Below are 24,447 nucleotides of genomic sequence, written 5' to 3' on the forward strand. Positions count from 1 at the left end.
TGGATTCCCCTCCTCTGTCATCTATCAAGCTAGCATAACTAAATAAGAACCCACACGATCCAGATGGTTTGGGTTCGTGTGTTGGCGTGTGTGTGTGTGCAAATAAACCGGTTTTATATAAATCCCAGAAATGTGTCTTTTTACTATCAAGGAGAGAATAGTTATTGAAAGTCTATGATTTGCAACCTGCTGGATTTACTTAGATTAAAACTTCTTATTCTACTTTGAATAATCAATTGATCATACTTTACTGTTGGATAACTAGGATCCATGTATGTGTGATTGAACTGAAACACTTTTTGTGAAGTGAGACAAGTGAATTGGTGCAACATAAACAAACTAAATTGAATTGTTGTAAAAACCATTAAATACTGACTGCCCTAACAGTATTATTACCCTGTCAAGGAAATAATTTAGTCATTCTAAAGATACAGTTTAACTATCAGTGGCATGTCTGTTAAGCAGCAGTCTGCAGGATAGCTACCAAATTCAAAAACCCAACTAGAAAACCAATCAGCTTGGTCTTCTCCCAGACCAAGTGTTTCTCTGAACAGCAGACCAGTGAAAGCATTCTAAGCTTGCTGGATAATTATCAGGTGTTTCTGACAAATATAGGCGTCAAACCCAAAATAATAATACACTGTAGATGTGTACAAATTCTATAGAAGCAGCTAGGGATGCAAACAATAAATTGACTTATGATTAATTGTCGACTACTGGTTTATTTGATTAAATTTAGTTCCAACTAATAACGTCCGCTTAGACATTTCTGTTAGTGTTGCAGTTTGGCCACCAGCCAGCAGAGTCACTGCTCATCATAAAGTGAAATCGGTTGATACAGAAACAAAAATGGTGGAGCTATCCCAGAACAAGAAAGAGAAACGGTCCAAACAGAGTCCATTGTGGGATGCAAAATGTATTTGACGTGGTTTTGTTTACGATTATAAACACCTGACAAGCTCCTGAAGTTTCACCTTAACGCTCACTTAGCTGAGCTGCAAGGCGGAGCAGCATCAACTTCTCCACCAAAACTGACTGATATGCTACGAAGACAAGGATGTAATGACAGAAAAGTGGAGGGGACAACTCAGAAAAACTGCAACATGATGGGGGGGAAAAACATGATGCCCATAAGTCCAGTTGATTTTGAGGTTCAATTCTGAGTTAAAGCACTTCATGGAGCCACGTTTGAACATTACTCCTAGAGCCACCACAGATACTTCTGTATGAATATCACTCTGTTCACAGGGAAGTTAGTGTTTCACATATTTAATTATTTTCATCTTTTATTTTTGTATTCGGCAACCTAAGAGATTCCTGTTTTGTTATATTTCGTAAAATACGTCTACGCTTAATAATGTAAGAAAACCACAGCTTTTTATTTATTCAGTCAGTATTTAATACAACTGACAAAATGTAGCCCTTTATGTTATGGAAAGACGGTCAGCGATCTTGATACAAGAGAAAATGGCTGCTTATCAATTAATCGGTTGATCGATAAGCTCGGTCAACTATAGATCAACTCAATCATAATTTGCATCTATAGAAGTGATCGCTCTGGTTAGTCATATTGGGTTTTCATAACTTAACAAAAATGTCTATGCAGCTGTTTTGGTTAGAAGTATGTTATAACAGATGAAGGTTTTATGACTCTTTACGGAATGTTTTAATGGCACAGATGAAAATGTATGTACAGAAAGCTAATTTCTTATCATTATTTCCCATATTTAGAAGCATATTCCTCTTTTAAGAACCAAAGACAAATGAAGAGAAAGGTAGAAAAAAAGTACTTAAAGAGAGATGGAAAATAATTGAACACCGTCTTGTGCTTAACGCCACGTTTCTGCTCAACGGCTGAGGAATATAGAGTGGTGATAACACTCTAGAGAACACTAGAGGGTTTGAAGTACGGCTCCTACACATACACACACTGCGGTTATTTTCCCCCAGCAAGAAAAATGATTTCCCCTCCATGTTGAGATAAAGTGTATTCCGACTCTGAGAGTCTCATTCAGGCGGTTGGACGTATAAAACAACCACCCATATGAAAATCTTTCACGGTGTTCTACTCCTCCTCTAGGTGGACATGATGTTGATCCATCATGGGCCCGGCAGCGGGAACGCTCAGCGGATCAGAGCTGTCACAGAGGCTGGTCCGTCCTCCACAGTGAAAAGTATACAGACATGCATCAGCTGACGCCACATCAACGTCCTGGATGATGAACCACCTGGAAACGGGACTTTAATGTTTTAGCTCGTCACTCTGATGGCTGATCAGCATCGAAATCATCCCCAGCTGTGTGACAGACTCTCAGTCTGATGCAGGGTTATGACAGTTTTGGGTTTTTCTTGATAGTTCAGTTTTATTTCGTTGTGGCTTTTTGTTTGTCCAATTTAGTTAGTTTTAATTCGTTTTTAGTGTCTTTGCTAGTTTGTTATCATTAGTAAATATTTAGTTTTAGTTTAGTTTTTATGTTAGCACTACTTTTAGTTTTTCCATGCTTTGGTTAATATTTAGGTTCAGTTACAAAGGCTAATAATGAAGAATATTATATCTATAATTTCAGTATGTTGTAGTTTTACAAACGCATGACATAGGTCCAGATATTTATAGATTTTCCTCATTAAATAGTCTTTTTATTTGTTTCAGTTAACAAAAAGGTTTTCTCAATTTCAGTTTTTGTTAGTTTTAGTTAACTTTAATAACCTTGGTCTGATGTAGTTCCTAGGAGGATGCAGGAACTACATATTCTAATATCCTACTATAAACTCTAATCCAAAACAGTTTTGTTTTTAAAGTGATGCCATGAGTATACTGCATCGTTAAGTTTTCGGATGAAGCCGAAAAATTAGTTCTGAGCAGTGTGCTGCAGTATTTGATACACAATATATCAAGCTTTATTACTATGTCTTTGTTCTGGGTCGTTTGCTGAAGTCAATTAATCTTTTCTAGGATTTTCCCAATAAATATACATAATACGGTGTAAAAAAGACGCATGAAAAGAGGAACTGTTGCAAAAAAACAACAGTGGAGTCAAGATGTAAGAAATTATCATTTATTGGGGGTGGAAAATGTAATTTTATTGGAAAAAAATTACATAATTTTGATAAATCTTCATGCTCTGAAGATGAATTTCTAAGATAAATACAACAACATTTTGGGTCTGGGAGGCATCAATGTATCTTATACAAACATTTTGAAAGTACATGTGGTAAAATAATACGTTTCTTTTATAATTATAGTTATGGACTATAGTTGTATTTTCTTTTAAAGTTACTTCTAAATATATAAATACATTGAAACAATAATGATAATAATATTTATCCTGCTTATTTGACTGAAGCAGTCAAATAAGCAAATTAACACTAAAGCTGAGCCGTGTCTTTGACTATAGCCTGCTGGAGCTGCACATTAACCACAACTCAGCAGAGACATATTAGCTTTATTTGTCAAAGAATATTTTGCTAGAAATATTATTTAGAAATAAAGACGTCAAACTTCCTCTAAAAGCCGTTGTATGTAAGAGAAACGTCCTCCTGAGGAAAACAGGGCTTTGTATTCACATTAAACAGCTGAATCTTTAAGGAAAACTTTGCTTTTAACAACTTATTTTAATGTACATTTGATTTTTAGTCATCTGCTTATTATTCTGCTTTTAAGCTAAGTTGTTGCTTCAGTATTTAACAAAAGCGACTGGCCTCTTAGCATTGACCTTGTACAAAAGGATGTGTTTTGGGTTTTTTTTGTTTTTGTTGCATACTTACCACTGCGTTAATGTGGGAGACTGAGGGGTGGATCTGGTCCACTAATACGGCACTGAGTGCTACAATCACGGCCATGACAATGTGAAGGTTTACTGAAGCTCTTAGCCAGATGTGTCCGCAGACACTAGGACTGCTTTTACATATTAGCTTTAGTAGAGACGAGGATGGATGTTTTTTTTTTGTTTGTTTTTTTACAGGGGCAGAAGAGGAAACGGTGTTATTTTAAAATCGGCACAAACAACAAGAACAGCAGGAGGGAGGGACGGACGACGGAGCCGCAGCCAACTAAATTCACACATCAGACAAAGTGGTGCACAAAAAGCTGAGGCTGAACGTACAGATCCTGGTTGGTTGGCACACAAAGGCTCTGAAAGTGATCAGTTTTTAGGTCATGCTGCCCCCTATTGGTCACCGAAATATTCTGAGCTTTTGCACCCGAGAACAAAATGTGTTTGTAACAAATGTGGTTCAGACTAAAGGATTAGAAAAGAGAAAGGAAACAGCAGCATGAGCATTTACAGGAAAACTAAATCTTTTTCTTACCTTCATGTTCCCGTCCAAGCGGAAGAAAGGAGACATAGAAAAAAGTGAGAAAGATTTCAGTTATTAAAAAGTCTTTCTTTTTTTTTTTTTACTAACTGTGATTCAATGGACTTTTTAAAAGCTGAATTACAGATTATCAGAAATCTCTTTTGGGAGTTTTTTAAGGACCAGTTTTATGTGTTTTAGTGCCATTTTATAGCACAGTCAAGTAACCAAGCTACCTTCAGGTTACTTGTCTCTTATCTACCAGTTTTTATGCAGACTTTGTTAACCTTTGTTTATAATCACTTAAACGCTGTAGTTTAAAATGAGCCTGATATAAATGCATTAAGACTTTTTGTAAACTTCTGTTCGGAAGCAACTCCAGCTCCCATTCTTGGTCTGACTCATCTGAACGAGTCACACCATGAGTCATGTTTCATTGACTGTTTTTATCATTTGAGCAAATCACGGCTGCTCCTCTGCCTCCTGGAGAAGACGTCCAGAATGACTCAGCCATGTGTTGTTACGGCAACAATGTCTGCTAGAATGGCTCCAGAATTCCTGCATCTCTGCAGGAACCCCGGACCAGACGGCTTCCCTTTCTGCTGCAGTTGGGACAGATGGTCCGCTGCGGTCAGAACCACCTGGAGCTAAACCTGCCCAGGACACACTGCCTCCCCTCACCATCCCCAACAACTCTGTGCCCACTGTGCAACACTGCTGGTTCTTTATAAGTAGGAAATTATTATTTTTTTAAGTATCTAAGCTGATGCTGCTTTAGCTAAAATGCCAGTTAGTGTCTGCAGTTCTAGGCGCCATGTTGAATCCCAGCCATTAAAAAAAGGCCCAGGGCTTTTATTTCCAATTGGGAATGCAGCCTATTAATCGACTTACAACTAATTGTTGATTAATGGCTAGTTCAATTAAAATTAGTTCCAATCGATTAAATTATTAACTTCCGATTAGACCTTCTTTCAGTGCTGTAGTTTGCCACTGTGCCTCCTGACTGCCTAAAAATACACAAGTGAAAACTGTGAATAAAAAGGTTACGGTCACACCACAAGTTTGGCAGGATTTCAGATATGTAAAACAAAAAGCACATTAATAATTATTGATATTGACTGATATCAATAATGGTTTCATACTTCACAGAATAGAATGAAACCCTATATTGTGATACGTTTTTCAGCCCTACACATATTCTTCGTTTGTTTCAACTTTTGTTCAGGAAAAGTGTCATGTATTACTAAATGTTAGTTGTACTTGAAATATGCATGAAACCGTCAAGTTTTAAAATCCAATGTTCTAATGTGGTGGAGAGGGATTTCCTGCAGACATTTTATCCCCCCCCAAAAAATATATGGAAAAAAGACATCAGGAGCCAAATTTCAAAAGTAATATAAAACATTTGGCAGCGGCAAAAAAAAAAAGAAAAGAAAAAAAAGAGAGCTAATCCTCTGCCAGCCAGGAAGCATTTGTCCTGTTTGAGCCAACAGAGGGCGAGCTAAAAGGAGCCACACCACCTGCTGGCCGAGGCGCATACAGGAAGCGTTAATTTAATAATAAATAGGGACGAGGAAGCATGATTTAACTTTGAATTGATTGTCAGGAATGTCCTCACAGAATAGTGTGAAAACTAGGGTGAATAAAAATGAAAAGAAGACGACAACTAAACTAAAAACAGTCCAGGGAGAGCACGAGTTAAAGATTTCAGCTGTAAATGTTTGTGGTTTTTTTTAAACATCAGTGAAATCTGAGTGTTATTAATACGGTTTACCTCGGTAACCATGGTGAAACGTTCTCCAAGCCTTTCTCTGTTGCAGTTGGGACGTGATAAGCCTTCAGTTGTTGGACCGTATAGTATTTCATCAGTGCTACCTGTACCGGCGTGGCTCCTCGTTTCTGACAGATGGATATTTTTGGTCTGATCGCTGCCGCCGTCAGACATGGAGGCTTATTACTCCACTGCCAAGGTCATTATGACGATGAGAACCTTCAAAACATGGACGTCGGGGCCTAAATTACCACTTGCACCATCCAGGCTGATAAAGAATCAGGTCGGACGGAGAGAACGTGGCCGACAGCTGAAAACAAGTCACAGATTATCCCAGAATATTTTACCCTCATCTCCAGCACCTTTCTTAATTATTTTAATCCATATTATGAGGAATTTTACGAAAAAATTTTATTTTCTAAAGTATTTTTTTTTTCCAAAATTCTTTTTTTTTTGTAAATAAACTTACCATTATTTAAATGGTAAATTTTGCCATTTAAATAATAATGTTGAATGAAATCATATTTCTAACACATTGGTCAAAGCAGCTTTTGCAAACTATTGTTGACAAAGTCTGATCAAATGGTTCCTTTTACACTTCAACCATTCGAAAGAAAAAGTTTTGTTGCAGTTTATTTTTTACATGTTTGACCAACATAATCAACCTATTGTTTTTGTCAGTGTCGGATCATTTTCCATTGGCTCTTCTACTCCTAATTGAACTGACTGGACAAATTAAAGTTGTTTTTAGATGTTTGGCCAAGCCTATGAAGCTATTGGTGTATTTAAGAATGCTGTTCAGGTATAGAGTTAGCAAATACATTTGTAATTCAATACATTTATCTCTGTGTTAAAACGTTTTTTAAAAAGTTTTAAGTCAATCCAGAGCTGTTTTTCTGAATTGGATCGGTATTGGCTGATTCCTCACTTCAGATATCGATATTGGTACCGGAAGTGAAAAACGTGGATAGGCGCACCACTACCTCAGTCAAGATTATTTAGCTTCAAATTAAACAAATGTTAGTGTACGTTTAAACTGAAGGTAAAACCATATTTAAGGTCTGTGACCGATGGAAGCTGCCTCTTCCTCCCTCCATGGGATACGTAAGAGCCTCCAGGCTGCCTGCAGCAGCTGAGGCAACGACGACATCCAGTATTCACTGCATGTAAAGAACCGTATAACACTATGGCGGTACTGTACACCATCAGCTCTCACTCAAATCATATTTTAACCAGACTTCAGTTCAACCAAAAAGTGTCAGCTCAGCCATTATGGGCTGCTTGATGCTGGAATCAGAATAATCAGGACACGAGAAGGAAAATAAACCAGGAGGATCTAATCGCCTCGGCTGATCCTCTACAGCAGCCTGCGTTCCTGCTGGTAACCTGCAGATTAAACACAACTGCTCGGGCGAACCCGGGTCTGGGCCTCCAGTCGACCGGATCCGTGCGCCTCCCTGGAATGGAGCAGCTTCTCAGAATAGCCAATGGTAGATGCCTCTGCTCTGGGTTATTTGCAGCCCAAGGGCAAAAGAATCCGCCATCCTGCAGCGCTGCTGCTGCTCCACAGACCGTCAGCTAAGAACTAAATCTTTAAAATGGCAGAATTATGTATTTTCCAGGCACACAGTGCCATTTTATAGCACATTCACACAACTATGTTATCTTCAGCTGTTATAGAAATGCTCCGTCAAATATGACTTCAAAGATATGATTTGTAATTCAACAAGGCCCAACAAATTGGGCCTGTGTCTCTTTAAGAAACTGCTGCTCTTTCTGAAACTCCGCCTTCAGAAAGTCATTACAACATGGCTCCTCTATTAACCACTAAACATTTTTACCAGCTCCTATAACAAGTTCAGCAGATGTGCATTTTCACTAAGTGTTTGCTAATTGCTGCTGGCTAATGTGAAGGAGCTGAGTGGGGCAGCAGTGGGGTGGGCTGCACCGTGAGGCCGAAGTTCGGAAACTTGAAAACTGCTGCTCAAAGGAGGAGCTACGACTTTGAAGGCGGAGCTATGTCCCACCACTCATTTTGCACGGCTGAATGGTTGCCATGGGAGATTAAAGAATTTCTTAAACATCCATGAAACAATCAAAGCAACACTCCAGGTATGTTTTTGATGAGGGAATAACGTTATACAAAAGTGGCTCTTTAAAAAACATGCTGCACGATGATCCTCCAACTACTTCCTGTCGTGTTCTTCATGGTTTGTGCCAGTGATAACATGTAAATCATGTGACTCGTGTGATATGGAAAAAGTGTTTCCATTAACGTTTTGCGAGATAAAGCAAAACGCCAAAAAAAAATAAATCATTTTAGCGCCAAATCTATTTATAAACATTTTTTTTCCCTCTTCTAAATAATAAAATCTTTAAAGCACATAAAGCATGGCTGGCTATCTGCAAAGGAAAGATGCTGAAGCTTCAAGTCAGCTTAAACTTTCAGTAATGATGAGGATGATCCACGTCTATTATTTCTAATCACTGCCGACATCTCCATCATGTACTTTATGCATGTTTGAAACATGTTAATATGAACTTCTCACATCAAGCAGTTCATCATCTGGTCTAAACACTTCACAGCTTCATCCAGACTTCCTTCCAGCGCATTGCAATGCCTTGCATCACATACGGAAGTCAGGGAAGAAAGAATAAAAACTTGGAAAGACTAATTAGCTTTTCACTCTGTCATGCTCATCATTATGCATCTGGCTATGTGTAAACTAAACAGAACTAGTTAAAAGGCCTGGTTGTTTGTGGAGCAGCAGGATGCCCGCAGGCCAGCTTTGGGTTCTGTACACTCGGGTCCACAGAGAGCGGCGACGGTAAACCCAGCTGCTCCTTCATGCCACGTCTGCAGATTAAAAACTCTGAACCAGGCAGAGACAGCAGCGAGACTGAAGGCTTTCAGAAATGCACCTATAAGGTTAACTATAGTAATCAGGGCATGTTAAAAGGCCCGTGTTGATGCTTTATACTTTCTTTTCTGATCAATGGAGGTGCAAAATTTACAAATCTATGGTATTTAAGTCTAAAAAAATAACATCATTTTGGAAGTTATCCAGTAAATACTATTAATGGTAAATAAATGGAATTCATATGTAACTTCTTCAAGGGGCAGTATTATATATTTTCCAGGCACATAGTGCTATTTTATAGCACAATCAAGAAACTATGTTACTTTCAGTTGTTATAAAAATGCTGTATATTTATCAAATAGGACGCAAGAGAAATTTGCTCTGCGAGATGGAAGTTCAGACGTTTGGAAACTGCAGCTCTGAGGAGGAGCTACATCTGACGTGCCCTCCTTATGCCTCCCTACAGACTTTACATGTAAACCGGATGCACCTGAGGCATTAAATGCTAGGTGTAGAGCAAAATGTTAAGAATCTGCATTGAAAGCATTGGACGCGTTTTGAACACACGTAACGCATTTGGTGTGAACGCACCACTATAGAAAACAAAATATCGTTCCTCATTCTGACAGGAGAAATGAGGGAAAGATGGACGAAGCTGAATAAATGCTTATGAAGACCTGAAACCTGGGCGGAGCTTCAGTTTCCAGCCGGAGAATGACCTTAAATATGACACCAGAGCAACAGTGGGATGGGTTAGATCAAACCACGTTGGTGTGAGAGAAATGCCCAGGTCAGAGGTCAGCAACTCCACTCTGCTGCTCCAACGCAGCTGAATCAGACGGCTGAGTGACCTCCTTGGCCTGTCAGCCAGTTTGACCAAAGCCTGGTCATCAACCATCCATCTGATCCAGGTGGAGGTCTGGAGCTGCTGAACTCTCTCTTGAAGGGAACCGGACACTGAGAGGAAGCGGCTAAAGAAAGCTCCAGCACACCCACAACACCTGCTCACATGGCAGATGCATTCTGCTGATGGCTCTAGATGCAGACATAGCTGCAGAGGGCACGTCCAGATTGCCTTACCCGACAGGCCTGTAGCTCGGGGAGCAGAGGCGTGATAAAGTGGCACCACCAGTCATAAAGGATCTATATTGTGGCAGCCATTTCCTTCAACAGCTGGAGCTACATTCCTGTTTCCGGAAGTTCAGACATAGAGTAAATTCTCTCTGTAGCTCTTTAACCTGGAGAAGAGGGCCTCTGTTTTAATGAACAGCTGGTTTGAATCAAAAAATCCAAGTCTTAGATGACTTAAACTCAAATTAGATCACTTGAAAAAAGCTTCAGGATTTTAGATTATAGTTTAGCTAAGATAAAAGTTTAAGATGAAAAATAATATATTTCTAAACCAAATGTGATAAATATAGAAGCTCTATGTTCATAAAATCAAAAGTTTAAGATATTTTACAAATACACAAGTTTGTATTTGATGATGGAAAGAATTTTAAACTGTTTGTTTGATGGGTCAGTAGGATGTCCAGGGTTTCCTCTACGTGTAACTGATTGTAGCGCACAGCGGTGGCTAAATAAAAGACGCCACAAACTTCAGAATGAATTTTTCTTGGGCTTTTTCACATTAAAGCTATGTAAAGCATTTTACTTACATAATCAATATTTATTAAATTACACTAACCCTAATGAGAGTTTGAAATAAAGTTAAGTAACATGAAGCATTAAAATGTACTTATTTCAAAAAAGCAACACCGCTGGCGCCTGCCTGTCTGGCTGTGAAGCTGGCTACTGTGCACTGCGCTGGTTTCAGGTGTAAAAAATAACTAGAGACGACAGTCAGAAGGGTAAGTTGGATGCATTTTCAGTGCAAGCTTGTGAAAACAAACCTCAAGTTAATGCTTGTTGCATTGAATGACAGTAACGCAGTTTATTATTATAGTTTGGTCGTCATGTGTAATGTTTCAGATGCATTTTGAAGGCTCTGAAACCCTGATGTTGACTCTCCAAACTGTAAAACTGACAAAATACTTCTGGATATGTTTTGTTGTGTAAATACCAAGAGTGGAAGACATGATTAGCAAACCATATTAACAGCAGGAGTCTAAGCTAAGCCCATCGTTGCTTTAAGCTGTTACTCTGAGTTTGTGTTTAATGACTGAAAGCTTTTTTTCCTGCCTTTTTAATGACAAAAGACAAACAAATATATAAAAAGAAAAAGGAGAACTGCTGAAGTAAATACTTTGCATCAGAACTAATGAAGCACTGAAACGAAAGGACGAAGATTAAAACTGTGTTTAGGTATCAGCCATTTGTTCTCAAGATTTGATTTCAGACTAATTTAGTTAAACTATACCAGAGGGAGCCATTGGAAGTTCCCTGTGAAGCTATTTATTGACAGCTACCACATACACAGCAGAGGCCACAGAGGAGACCAGGGCCAGGACCTCCATGAACCGCCATGACTTAGTTTACCCCACAACGTGCACAGAGCAACTACTCTTACTTTGACTGGACGCCTGGTCATTCAGCTAAGTTTGGTTCCAGTCGGAGACTACACCCAGTCTGCATGGCTGTTCTGTCATCACAGAGTGAAACTCTGCCCATTTACCAGTATTCACATGCTGACTAAAATAGAAAAGTCTGAGCGTGAGTTATGTTTGAACGTTTGAATATGGATTAACTGGCTCCTTTGGGATCAGAAGTACAACTAATGGAGAGAGGGTGTAGTAGGAAATGCACAAAAATAAAATAATTGTGTCAATAAACCGAATTACATGTGAGATTTCTCTCTATACTTAATGAAAATGATTAACTGTCAGGAGAACTGAACAGATATGCAATGGTAAGTTACATGAGGATGAACCGGGTCACTTACTGATTGACCAAAAGGAAATGGAAACGGGTCAGGAGGACCAAAAGGCAACATGGCGGCTAAAACATGGAGGAATCGATGCTTTTCTCTCATTAGCTGCAATTACACTACAAAATGGACGAAAAGCTTTGTCAACATTCCGCTAATATCGAAAAACAATTTCGCAATTGCTACATTTCCATGAAATAAGTTTGTTCACGCAATAAGTCATGAGAAAACTCACTGCGCAATGATCCTCCAACTACTTCCTGTCTTCTTCTTCGTGGTTTGCGCCAGCGGCAGTTTCTGGTTGTTGATCATGTAATAAGTGTTTCCATTGCAGTGTTGAAAAACAAGCCAATTTCAAGATAACCAAAACTTTTTTAATCAAAAAAGGGTTTTTTAATCAAACAATTATTTTTTCTAAAATTGGCAGGTTTCTATTAAGCAAATTTATTTTCAAAATGTCAAATTGCATAAGTATATGATCAATGGAAACACAGCCAGTGACACAAACACATAGAAACAACTTTTACTTTCTATGAATCTCTGTTGTGTGGACTTAAAGCCATTTTGATCCGTGTGTGCCGAGGCTATTAACCATCAGGGTAGTTCGATCATCAGCTGGACTTTTGCTGAATAATGAGAAATTAATGGCAACTATGATTACCTCAGTTTTGTTCTGAACTTCCTACTTTGTCACAACGTTCCCGCCATTTATGATAAGTCTAAGCATCTCAGCCCCATATCTACTACTGACACGTAAAATATGCACGCATCTTGCAGAAATTATTATGACTGCTTTTAACCTAATCTCGATCCTTTATAATTAAATTGTTCTTTATTTTTTACCCTGATATTTTCCACAGTTGTGTTCAAAGATTTGTGACAACTTAAAAAGTTATATTGATTGCGCACATGTTTGTTCTTGAAGAAGAAAGAATAAAACTAGGAATGGGAGTTAGTTTCATCCTCGAAGCAATTTCTAGAGTTGAGCAGTCTGACTAATGAGTGAGACTGCTCTCATTATTTCACTGATAAAGCACACGGGGCGGAGGGAATGTAGAGGTCCTCCAGCAGCAGTAAACAAACTAGGATCTTAAAATGGAAACAGCAGCTCAGGTGTAAAGTTGCAACTTTCGATGTCTTTGACGCATTCAGGACTTGAGACCTTAACATCGAATGGAAAAAATATATATATATCGCTAACTATAGATCTGTCTGGCAACTGAACCAACTTAATCAAATATGCAGTCAAATGTTCTGAAATATGTAAATTGGTAGAATTAATATATAGTTTCATATCACTCAACGTCACATGCAGAGGCACACATTATAACCAGTTTTTACATCAGACGGGCGTCTTGTGACATCTCTATGAATCACTGTGCACTGATCTAGATGAACATCAAGCTGACTGAATTCAGCAGGAATGTTAAAGTAGACTAAAATAGGCCCAGTCCTTTCTGCTACATGGTCGTCATCAGCTGGGGGTGGAGCCACAGAGAGCAAACCGTAAATGGGAAACAGAAACAACGGACAAAAGGACAAATCTATGCCCTGCCACATTCAGCACCATAATCCTGATACAAATCAAGCTGCTGTTCACATCCTATTTATTTTACAATTATGAATTGTAACTAGAACTAAAATACTTTGGTAGTTTTGTGTTAAAAAATGTTTGTCAGATAAGTATTTAGCAATCCCTGTGAGCAAAAGAGGTAATTATTTTTTGCTAAGATGTGGTCAAGAGAATGTGTTGAATAGAGTTCAGCAGATTTATGTAGTTATTCAGCAAATCAGTGGTTATTTAACAGTTATATGCAGATATTCACAGTTATTCAGCAAACATCTGCAGTTGTTCAGCATTATTCAGCAGATCTCTGTAGTTATTAACCGTGTAGTTATTCAGCAGACATTTTGAGTCTGCCTGTGAGTGAGCTCTAGCCTCTGCAGCGATCTCTGATATTTCAGGATCAGTGATTAAACTGAAACCAAAGTGCATTCCTCTCTGGTGATGGACGCCACTCACCCGTCTGCGACAGAACGGTAAACCTTGCGCGATGATGTTGATGCTAAAGATCTTGAGTACTTTCTGGGGCGGCAACGATTTGGAGGCAATGTCCTTGGGGTCTGGCAGGTCCAGGGCCTGGCTCTCCTGCGGGACACGTACAGCCTTCTCCTTCTCAGAGGCAGCATTTGGCATCTTTGCCCGAGCACCCGACGACGAGAAACGGGGAATGGGGCAATGCCGCAGCATTGCAGAAACAAAATGCAAGCCTTCTAGTGGATCATGTCCCAGAAGGAAACAGAAGAAGCTCTAAAACCTTTCCCAGCTCCTCTTGGTATCTTCCAGATATCTCAACGCGGCGCTTGTTGAGCTTCGACCAGATCAGTAACTCGTCCGGCCGTCTGCCTGGCAGTCTTTAAAGTAGTCTGTGAGGTCAGAGTGTCAGCTTAGCGAGGCACAGCAGCTGATGTCAGAGTCTGAAAAGAGGATGGGCCCAGTCAGACCCAGCTCTCGTGACCCCTGGGTGCTGGAATGTGCACCAGGACTCGTCTGACACAGCACACGTGTGATCGGGGCGATTCCTCACCGGGGTCGTTCTGTCACCACTCTGACCCCTTCAACCTGGAGACCCGAGTCACTGGATATCACAGGGGTTCAGTTCCTAAATAGACAGCAGACAACAAACCCTCATCTGAACCTCACGAGTCATCCGGAGAGAAGACGTTAGGGTTTTGTTAGAAGCTCAGGATCTCTGTGGAAAGGTGCTGAGGAAGGCTGGTCAGACTTCAGCAGCAGATATCAATAGTTCAAGGTTATTCTGACCAACAAGGGCACCTGAGCAAGAACGGCCGTTATTTAAAGCTGCAGAAGAACGTCACGCTAAAACACAAAGAAAAGCACGACTTCTTCCTCACTCAATCTGAACACAAGAACTTTACTAGTAAAAATATTAACAAATGAAGCAGTTTACTGGGGAGAAGTGGAGCAGAAGTACAGTGGTGTTGTACTTTACGGTCAGTATGCAGCACAGGTAACCAGAGACTGAAACTTTCTTCTGCTCTCACACTATTCCCTGCTGTAACGCGATTATCCAAAATATGCTGACAGACTCTTGTGCACAACTTGAGATCTCGCGCATGGTCGTTGAACCATTTTCTTCACATTTTAGTTTGAAATGAGTTGATGAGTTGAAATGACAGATGATGATGCTTCCAGCCAGTAGAATCAAAAAACCAGCATTTGAGGAATCAATTTAAGACCATAGTCCTGCTTTTAACATTCCAGTTTCTAATTCCAGATAAGATGTGTCAGTGCTACTGAAATTTCTCAAGATTGATTGACTTTACACTGCAGGACACAATAAATTCACCTCCAGAAGCAGGTGAAATAAGCTCCAGAGTTTTAAGAGGAAAGTGAAGGTAAGAAAACACTTGAGTTGTACTCAAAGTCAAGAAATTAAAGTCCTAACCTTTAACTACAACCATGCCATGAAGGACAATGCAAGCTGCATTTATTACTGTGTTTAATACAAAGCAATGCTTTTTATTTTATCAGTAAAACCAATAACATGGATCTAGCGACAAAAATAAAACTCAATAAAATTCACAAAAATCTAACGAACCAATGTCGCCCTCTGGTGTCAAATACCATCATAACACTGCCCCACTGCAGACACTAACCAAATTTCTCTTTTTTAGACATATTTCTATCAACCGAACAAATGAAAGTAATAAATATTATGTGGAAAACCAAAGATACATATTAAGGAATAAAAAAACTGAGAGAAGTTGGGAAGACAGAAACACTCCGCAAGTTGCTTGTGAGGCCAGAAAGGTTGAGTTTGATATTTTCCTGCATTCTCCCACGTACTAGTGGGCAGCAGGGGGTGCACGTTCAGTATGGGGGGTTGTTTATTGTTAAATTAATTTTCTAAATGTAACATTTTTAATTTAAAAAATATACATATTTAATTTTAAGACCACGTCCAGTCGACTGGCCATAAATTTCCACGTACCTATGCTAGCTAGTTACCTAGCTAGGTAGCTAGGGCCTATGCTAGCTAGTTAGGTAGCTAGGACCCATGTTAGCTAGTAACTAGCTAGTTACCTAGTGGAAACTAGCTAGTTACCTAGTGGTAACTAGTTGAGGCTGCTGGCATTGTTGTCTCAACTGTCTCGAGTTAAAGAATGCAGTGAAGAGGTAACTTAAACTATTATTATTTGAGATGCCACATGTATATATATATATATATATATATTTATTTAATAAAAATGTTCTATAAAAATAAATACATTTTTAAAAAAGCAAATATTTTATAAAACTAAACAGTCGTGCCTGTGATTTACATATTAAAGGCACGAACTTACTTTTTCTCAAATGACTTTAAGACTTTTTAAGGATGTATGGGCATCTTGGCAGAGAAAAGTCTGTTCCAGCCTGGAGGATCTTGATCGGAGCTTCTGGTCCTGGAAACTCCTCCAGTCCGCCTTAAGCTCTGCCCCAGCAGGGACATTAAACACATTAAACTAATACCTCACATGCCCAATCAAAATGGACATTTTAGCTTTTTTTTTTTCTCATTCAGAGTTATTCATACTGCTTGCAGCGTGAAGGCACCGTTAGCCCACTAGATGGAGCTGGAGATCCATGCTGGGCCAGGTTTAAAAGGATACGAGTCCCTGGACTCTATCTACTAGAGAAAAATCATTTTGCTATTGCAGATTATAGGATATTAATAAGTAGTTCTATAAATAATTAGTTCTGAATTACGGTTGGTTTAATTCATTTCTTGGTCATTAACATGCGGTTACCCCCACAAAATGACTATACCTTCATCATTTTCAAATACTGAGTGTTGCTCATATTCATAAAAATCTCCAAATATTATTACAGCTCACCAGACAAGGGTCTATACCTGCTATATAAAGTACAATAAGAGCTGGACAATATGGCTAAAAATTTTATACACTATAAGTGTTTCATATCAATTAATGTCGATAATTGTCCCCTCGTCTTTGGTTTTAAGTATTTGAAATCCCGCCAAACCGGTGGCTTCATCTTTCCTGTTTTATCCAGTTTTGACTCAGTCCTGATGTTTTTTATTTTTAAGCAGTTATGATGGTGGTGAAACCTGAAACTTTGTTGATGCTACCAACCTTGCTTAGCTTGCCATGAGAGGTTGATCGGCTATAGCCTTTCCTCTGCCTATGTCCCCCCAGAATGCTGTGCGGTTCTGGTTCAGAGTTCAATGATTGTTCTGTATACTGAATATTCTGATGTATGATCTATTGATATCGATCAAGTGTCTAAATCATTAACGATTATATATTGTTAATGATTTATTGTACTGCAAAACACGCATTCATTAAAAAAAACAAAAACATTTTTGGCCCTGGGCTACTGCCACTGTTTCAGACTCTGACCACGTTCACAGCTGAGCAGACAGCAGCCTGTGGCGCTGACCTGAATGTTTCTGCAGGTGAGCAGGGTGTGGCGCTAAGATAAACTCTGGGACGTCCCGGATGACTCCACAGGGGGGCGTGCTCCGGCCTGCAGAGCATCAGGACACAACGAGCAGCAGCAGCTTACCTTCTTGCTGGAAGAACTTTGGTGTGGACATCCCGTCTCCTGATTCCTACTGGGGGCAGACACGCTGTTCCTGAGGGAGGGGGAGCGCAGCCCTTCCTCTCCCTCTCCCCCCTCCTCTTCCTCCTCCTCTCTTCCACTCTCCGCTGAATGTTCAAACTCATCGCTGTCTTGGTCCATCTCCTCATCGTCCTCCTCTTCATCCTCCTCCTCTTCCTCTCCCTCTCCCTCCTCCCTCCCATGCTCCTCCCCTCCCTCTGTCCTTCCCTCTGTGTCTTCCTCCTCTTGGTGACTGGTGCTGTTGTTGTTCTCTTCCTCTTCCTCCTCGTCCTCGTCCTCCTCCAGGGGGCGCTGTCCTTGGAGCTGCCTCTGCTGGTCCGTCCCCCACTGCCACCGGCTTCCCTTGCCGTCCCCGGTGACTTCGCTCAGCGGCCCTCCTTGGCCCTCCTCCACCTCCTCCCCCTCACCCTGAGAGCCGTTGCTGGCTCCGGACTCGCCAGGCGCCCACGGCTCCTCCCGCTCGCCGTCAGCCAGCGACGCCTCCGGCTGATCGGGACCAGAGAAGAAGAGGGGGAAAAAAACAGACAACATTCTCATGAGAAAGTGTTCGTCCCTCTTTGTGAGGTTGCGTCTGCCGAGGCCTCACCCTCTGCCGCAGCTCCTCTTCCTCCACCACTCGGTTAACGTGCTCGTCCTCATCGTCCTCGGCCGCCTGCTGTGGTGCCCGGGTGGTGGAGGAGGCGTTACCTCGCACAGCCTGACCCCCGAGGCCCCGACTGCGCCTGCTGCTGCTGCCCCCCGACAGCAGATCCTGGTTCATTTCCAAAAGCCAGCTTGCTACCTCCTGGACCTTCGCTAGGCTGTCTGAGGAGGGGAAGGGCTTGGCATTCTGCAGGAAACACACAGAGTGGGTTAACATTGGATAGACTCCACATAAACAGTTCAGAGAGAGGATGAGTGGGGTTCAAAGGTCATTCCAAATTCTTCTCCCCGAGGCTGCTGCAATATTACAGATACTGAAATCCTGCATTTTAAACTTAAATTTCTTTAAAACACAAGTCTGTGGAAGTCGGGCTTCAATTGGGGATGCAAACAATCAATACATTTACAATTAACTGTCGATTAATGGTTTAATAGATTAAAATTAGTTCAATTTAATTGACTAATAACGTCTGCTTAGCCTTCGACTGTCAGTTAGTGTTGTAGTTCTGACCCCATCCAGCAGAGGGCGCTACTTGTCGTCCTTAAGTGGCGCATCCAGCTGATACAGAAACAAAGATGGCGGCCACACCAGAACGAAAAAGGTAAAGGGCGGAAAATGGTAAAAAGAAACGGTCCAACCAGAGTAAGTTGTGGGAAGATAACTGCGCTTTTTGCCGTTTTGTTTTTAAATATAAACACTCGAGGTCTTTAAGTTACCAACTTTAGTTAGTAGCGCTCAATCAACCGAGCTGCAAGAAGGAGCAGCTTTAACTTCTCAACCAAAAATTTATGATACGCTACGAAAGCAAGGATAATATGACAGAAAAGTGGAGGGGGAAAAATGCAACATCATGGGGGAAAAAAACACGTCAATAATCAAGGTTGTCGTGAGTAAACTTCGGTTCTAAGTTTTAATATTCCGTCTAACAGAATAGCTTTGTGTTCATGGGGAACAGAGAGATATAGTGCTTAGAATATTTAATTCTTTTCATCTTTTATTTTTCTATTCAGCAACCTAAGAGGTTGTTTTTTTACTTTATACCTATGACAGTTTATTATTGTGAAAAGCACAATTTCTGGTTCATTCAGTCAGTATTTAATACAGCAGACACAACGTAATGTTTTCTTTTTAATTCATCATATGAAAAATGTAGAAAGTTTATGTTGAGGCAAAACAGTCGGCCCTCTGAGAGAAAACTCAAGTTTTTAAGAAAATGCCAGCTCATCAATAAGTTGTTAATTTATCAATAAGATTATCAACTTTAGTTTAACTCAATCATATCTTGCATCCTTAGCTTCAACAGATTGCTCATCTGTGACAGGAATCAAGTTATTTAGTTCCAGTGTAATTGTTGTTAAAGTGTCTATGAGAGTTTAAATAAGTATGGAAACCTCTCCCTAATCCAGACATTAGGTCTGACAAATTAAGACCTAATGTTTACCCACAACCCACTTCACCAGAAAATGGATGAATATTGGAAGGCTGCTGGCATCCTTTATCGTCTCCAGTTCACACTAAGAGCTTCGACCTTGAGGGGAGACTCGCAGGTAGTTTTGAAAGGCCTCTCCTCTCTGCCTGTCTGGCCGATAGACCCGCTGCTGCTGTTGCTGCGTGGTGGGAAGCATTAGACGTAGCTCGGATTGCACGGCCCCGTCTCTCGGGACCGCCTAGAAAAGGAAGACTATGAATAGCTGAAATTTCTCTGCCTTTTACTGGAACGACCAGGATTCTGTAGCCGGTCCTTCGCACAGCTGGAACTGTGCTTCCTAGTTGCTGCTGCTGCTGCAGATGAACATGCTGTGAAACAGGCAAACACAACTAAGGTCTGACATCGATCGCTAAATAAAGCGCATTCCAGAGTTGGCCTTCAAATAACACAGCAGCTAGAAAAATAACACAAATTGTACTTTTATTGAATCTTAAAGCGCTTTAGATTGTTTTACTGTCGCAGACAGGCAGATTAAATACCCACTGTGTTTCTGTGAGGAGAGAACACATCTGCTGGCAAACAGAGAGCAGCATGAAGAGTGAAGAGCTGCTTTGATCCTAACAGAGAGATCAATGATATTTATCGCGTCGTTTATCATTTATTATGATTAATTTCTTACCACGATAAGGATTTTGCTGTATCATTTCTAAATTATGTTTTTTAAAAATTGTCTGTATTGTCAGGATTATATTTATCTTTCTCCACAGTTTGTTCAATTAGAGTATCAATAAATAAAAATACATTTGAAAATATTCTATCAATATGCATCTGCTAGAATGTTCAATAATTTTACTGAACTCCAATGCAGAACTGCAAAGCATTCTGGAGGATGTGGGGAGAAAAAAGAAAGACTTTAGTCACTCAACCTTTAATGGCTGAGCTACAAAGGAGTGACTGAGTTGGTGACATGAACCAATTCAGTCACTCCTTGGTTACCTAGCAACAGCCTGTTGAGTAACTTGCGCAGCAGCAGTTTCAGGTTTTGCCACTGTGCCTCATAACTGCTTATAAGTAAAAAACAAAGATGTGGATAGAAAACCAGATGAAACAGGAAATGTCACGTCACCAGTTTGGCAGGATTGCAAAAATTTAAAACAAAACAAAAAAAAATTAATAAATAATTATTGATATTGATTGATATGAAATACTTGTATCGCGATACAAGTATTTGTCACGGTAGCCCTTGTGACTACCGTCCTAAATAAGGACAGTACAAACAGAAATGTTTTTCTAGAGCAGTATTTGTATTTTGTGGGATTATGGGTGCTGTGTCATGCAGTCACAGGCAGACAGCTACTACAAAAAAAGGAAGAAATAGTTCTTATTGTCGTATTTATCATTATCACAATGATAAATGCACAATTACCTTTTTCATTAATCAGAGGAATTAATTTTAAACTCTCTGGTTTAAAATTAACATATTTTAGAGTAAGGTGAGACTTCATATAAAAATTATTTTTGCCATAATCAGTCAACATTATGTTTCCAAACCTCTTAACAAAAGTCACAACCTGTCTGCATCTGTGCTTGTGTGAATTTGTTTGCTTGACTTCACATCAACTACAGTTTCAAAAGAAAACTGCAGCACAAAGAGTCTGCTTCAGCCTCAGACGAGCCGAGTCAAAAGGCGCCTTTTCAGAGTTTTAAAAGCCCTGGAGGTTTGAAATACAGCAGCACATCACGGTGCTGCTTCACGGTGGGTGAAGAGAACAGAGCCTGCTAGGTTTCATCAACAGTCACAGAAACAGACAGGATGCAAAACACACACACACCCATCAGCTGGTGGCAATTAGCAGTCAGTAGCTGTGTTTCCATTACTAATCTGCACAAAACTGTCGATATTCTGATAATCAGTTTACAAAATAAATAAATAATAATCTCGCAATTGCTGTGTTTACATTAAATACATTTACAGACGTAAATGAGATATATTCATATTTCAGCCACAGTTCTTTCAGCTCATAATTTCTGAAAGAACTGTGACTGTCTTGACGCAGGCACTTTTCGCCTCTAATCTTAATCCCATTTAATAATGATTGAACAAAGTATCTGGCAGAGAAATTCATCAATCACAAATGACTTCTTGAACAGAATATTTAGTGAGATGTTACATTTCACGTGCGAGGCATTCTGTCTCTATGCATCTTGATTATACATCAGGCCAGCTAGATGGACATCTGATCTCCATGTTGAGTAAAGCTGATGGAGGGAGGTGGAGGCGTCATGTAAGGGCGAAGGAAAGGAAAGCCTGGCTCCATCAGAGCGAATATCGCCACGGCAATTTTTAACAATAATATTGCTAATAAGTGGTTTCCTGATTTGGTGGAGTCTTACTTGTGATTGAACAGCTGACTCACTGATAACCTTGCCATGTTCAGACTGAAACCACGTCTCTGCACTGTAGGTCATATTAACTGAAGTGGCTTTCAAGGTTCCAACCTGAACCTGATGAAGAATCTGGAGTGAGCTGAAGGCGAGGGCGCTGTCACAAACTTGGAACCAATAGCAACAGATAAATGACCAAAAAATACCTGAGGAAACATGGACAAATATCAACAACTTTTTGAATTGTCAACAAATTTTACCTTCTGGAGTAATTATACTACTACACTTTTTACTTTTACTTGAGTAATTGCATTATAAAGTATCGCTACTCTTACTGGAGAAAAATTCTGGTGGATACTTTATCTACTGTAACTTCACTGAGTGAAGGAAAAACAAAAAATGCATGAGATGCAGACGTAAAACTTCTTGTTTGTGCTCAAGCTTTATTTTTCTAATGTTATTTCCTCTCTGCTGGGCCTGCTGCTTAAGTACTTCACCCTGTTCTAACATTCATTATGTTTGCGTCACAGACAGTATTAGTTTCATATTGTTTTAATGACTTGAAGTGCTGCCTGAATATGTTATTTTGCAAAGATGTTACTTATTTCTTTTTTTACTTTAGTCTTTAAAGTATGAGAAATTGGACATAACTTCATGTTTTTGTTATTTGAGTAATTTCTTGGATAGTTACTTCTTTACATTTATCCAAGTACAATGAAAATTGTTTGTAGTCTTACTTACTGCCCACCTCTGAGTGACACTAAAGTCCAGAGCTGGGCAGTAACTACCTACACTTACGCAGTTACTTGTATTTGAGTAAAAATATGTTGGAGTGGTGCTACTCTTGAGTATAATTTTTGGGTTCTCTACCCACCTCTGAGTGACACTAAAGTCTATAAACAGCTCTTCTCCAGAACTGTCACTCATCTATTTTCCTTTAAGTTGTTGCCATGCAACAACTCATCAGCATCCTTTGTGGATTTTCCTGGAAACCAGAGAACTGGCCTTCTGGTGCAACACAGACAAGCTGCCAGGAAAACAGAAAACGACTAACATCTCTGTGGCTGCTGGCCGTGAACAACCCGCCGCAGAGAAGACGGGGAACCCTTGAACGCACCGCCAGGATCAGCACCAACTCAGAAACATCCAGCATGTTGTTATTAGAAAAAGCTTTTCTTCGGTTGGAGTAGGGGTAGGGGGGCAGCAGCAATCATGGTCAACCACAAGCAGACTGAAGGCATCCATTTAAATAAATGGGCAAACTGAAAGCAGGTCCACTGTTGTCAAGGCAGCCAGACAGCCGTTAAATCACCTGCTTCCATTAAAGAATCAATTACAGCTCAGCTCTCCAGGCTGAAAACGGGAGAAAAAAAAGGACGCTGGCCTTTTAAACTCCCACTTCCTGCTCCGAGCCGTAGCCCAGGCTGCTTGGCGGCAAGCCGCTGACGGCGGTTACCTTGGGTGGAGGCGGGCGGCCAGCGGCCAGGCGCTGCAGCTGCTCCGAGGTCTGGCTGCAGGAGAGGAGGTCCGAGCAGCACGCCGAGCGGCCCAGTCTCTTCATCAGGGAGGAGATGATGCTGCAGCCGCAACCGCACATGGACCCGTTCATGGGGGGCCGGGCCGCACCGGCGTTGGGGGCCGCGGCGGCGGGGGGAGAGACGGGCTGCGGGACGCGGCCGCTGCCCGCCGCCAGGCAACCTCCTCGGAGCTGGAGTGGGACCCGGCTGGTTCTGATCCACAGGTGGCGACTCAGAGACGCTCATAGCACGGACGGCGGCACTCACGGTCCATTCAAAGTAAAAAAAGAACAGGTGAAGACCTGGAGTCCCTGGTGGTCCTGGTTCTCCTCGGCTCTACTTGTGCTTGGCTACGGTCCTGGAGCAGCACATGTCTCCCGCCGTTCCCCGCCTCCTCGGTTACAAACTCTCCTCCATCCACAACACGCCCCCTGCTCTGTAGTCAGACTAACTCTCCAGGCTGCAGTCTGCCGCCGGTCCCTGCAGTCTCCTGATCCGCTCCCTCTGCTGCCTGCGACCGCTGTGCAGGGAGGGATGCTACTCCCTTCCCCCCCAGCAGCAGCAGTAAACCACCCAGACTCAACTCCTCCAACTCGCTGATAAAAAAGTGCTTTTCTCCATGTGAAATCTGAGCCGGACACTCCGTTAATTGAGGAAGGATGGAATACAGCAGGAGAACCGAGCCACTCTGAGCACTACAGGGACCGATAAGCAGGGGAGGATACCACAGTGGGGAGAGGGGGGGAGGGCATACAGCAATAATCTGTCAGCACTGTGTGAATGCAGTGTAGAACACTTAACGGGAGAGATGCTGAAAAATTCCTAATAACGCGGCGACGTCCATCACTGATGGAAAAGACCAAGAGGCGACAGGAAAATAAATCCTGTGAAATGTGGCAATTAAGATCCATCCGAGTCATTAAGCGGCTAACGGCGCGCATGCTTTGATGCTGGCAGTATATCAGATATCAAAATGCATTTTCAATAGATGCCAGCTAAACATAAGTTTTAGAAATGCATATTTTTAATCCCCAC

At 40.9% G+C, this 24,447-nt stretch overlaps 1 protein-coding gene across 2 annotated transcripts in view; it reads right to left on the reverse strand.

Moving 5' to 3' along the window:
• Nucleotides 1–24,447, reverse strand: part of fbxw7 (F-box and WD repeat domain containing 7) — a 111,381-nt gene that overhangs the window by 50,369 nt on the left and 36,565 nt on the right. Inside the window, exons 2-3 of one of the 2 annotated variants that reach the window (XM_028017082.1) lie at nucleotides 18,025–18,267; nucleotides 17,382–17,924 (exon numbers count right to left, since the gene is read on the reverse strand). In XM_028017082.1, coding sequence (XP_027872883.1) covers nucleotides 17,382–17,924; nucleotides 18,025–18,198 — 717 coding nt within the window. In that variant the 5' untranslated portion in view covers nucleotides 18,199–18,267. Of the gene's footprint in view, nucleotides 1–13,814; nucleotides 14,193–17,381; nucleotides 17,925–18,024; nucleotides 18,268–24,447 lie in introns of those variants that run through there. The other variant, XM_028017083.1, reaches the window with a different exon arrangement.

The sequence above is a fragment of the Xiphophorus couchianus genome, chromosome 5, assembly GCF_001444195.1.
Source record: "Xiphophorus couchianus chromosome 5, X_couchianus-1.0, whole genome shotgun sequence".
NCBI classification, from domain to species: domain Eukaryota; kingdom Metazoa; phylum Chordata; class Actinopteri; order Cyprinodontiformes; family Poeciliidae; genus Xiphophorus; species Xiphophorus couchianus.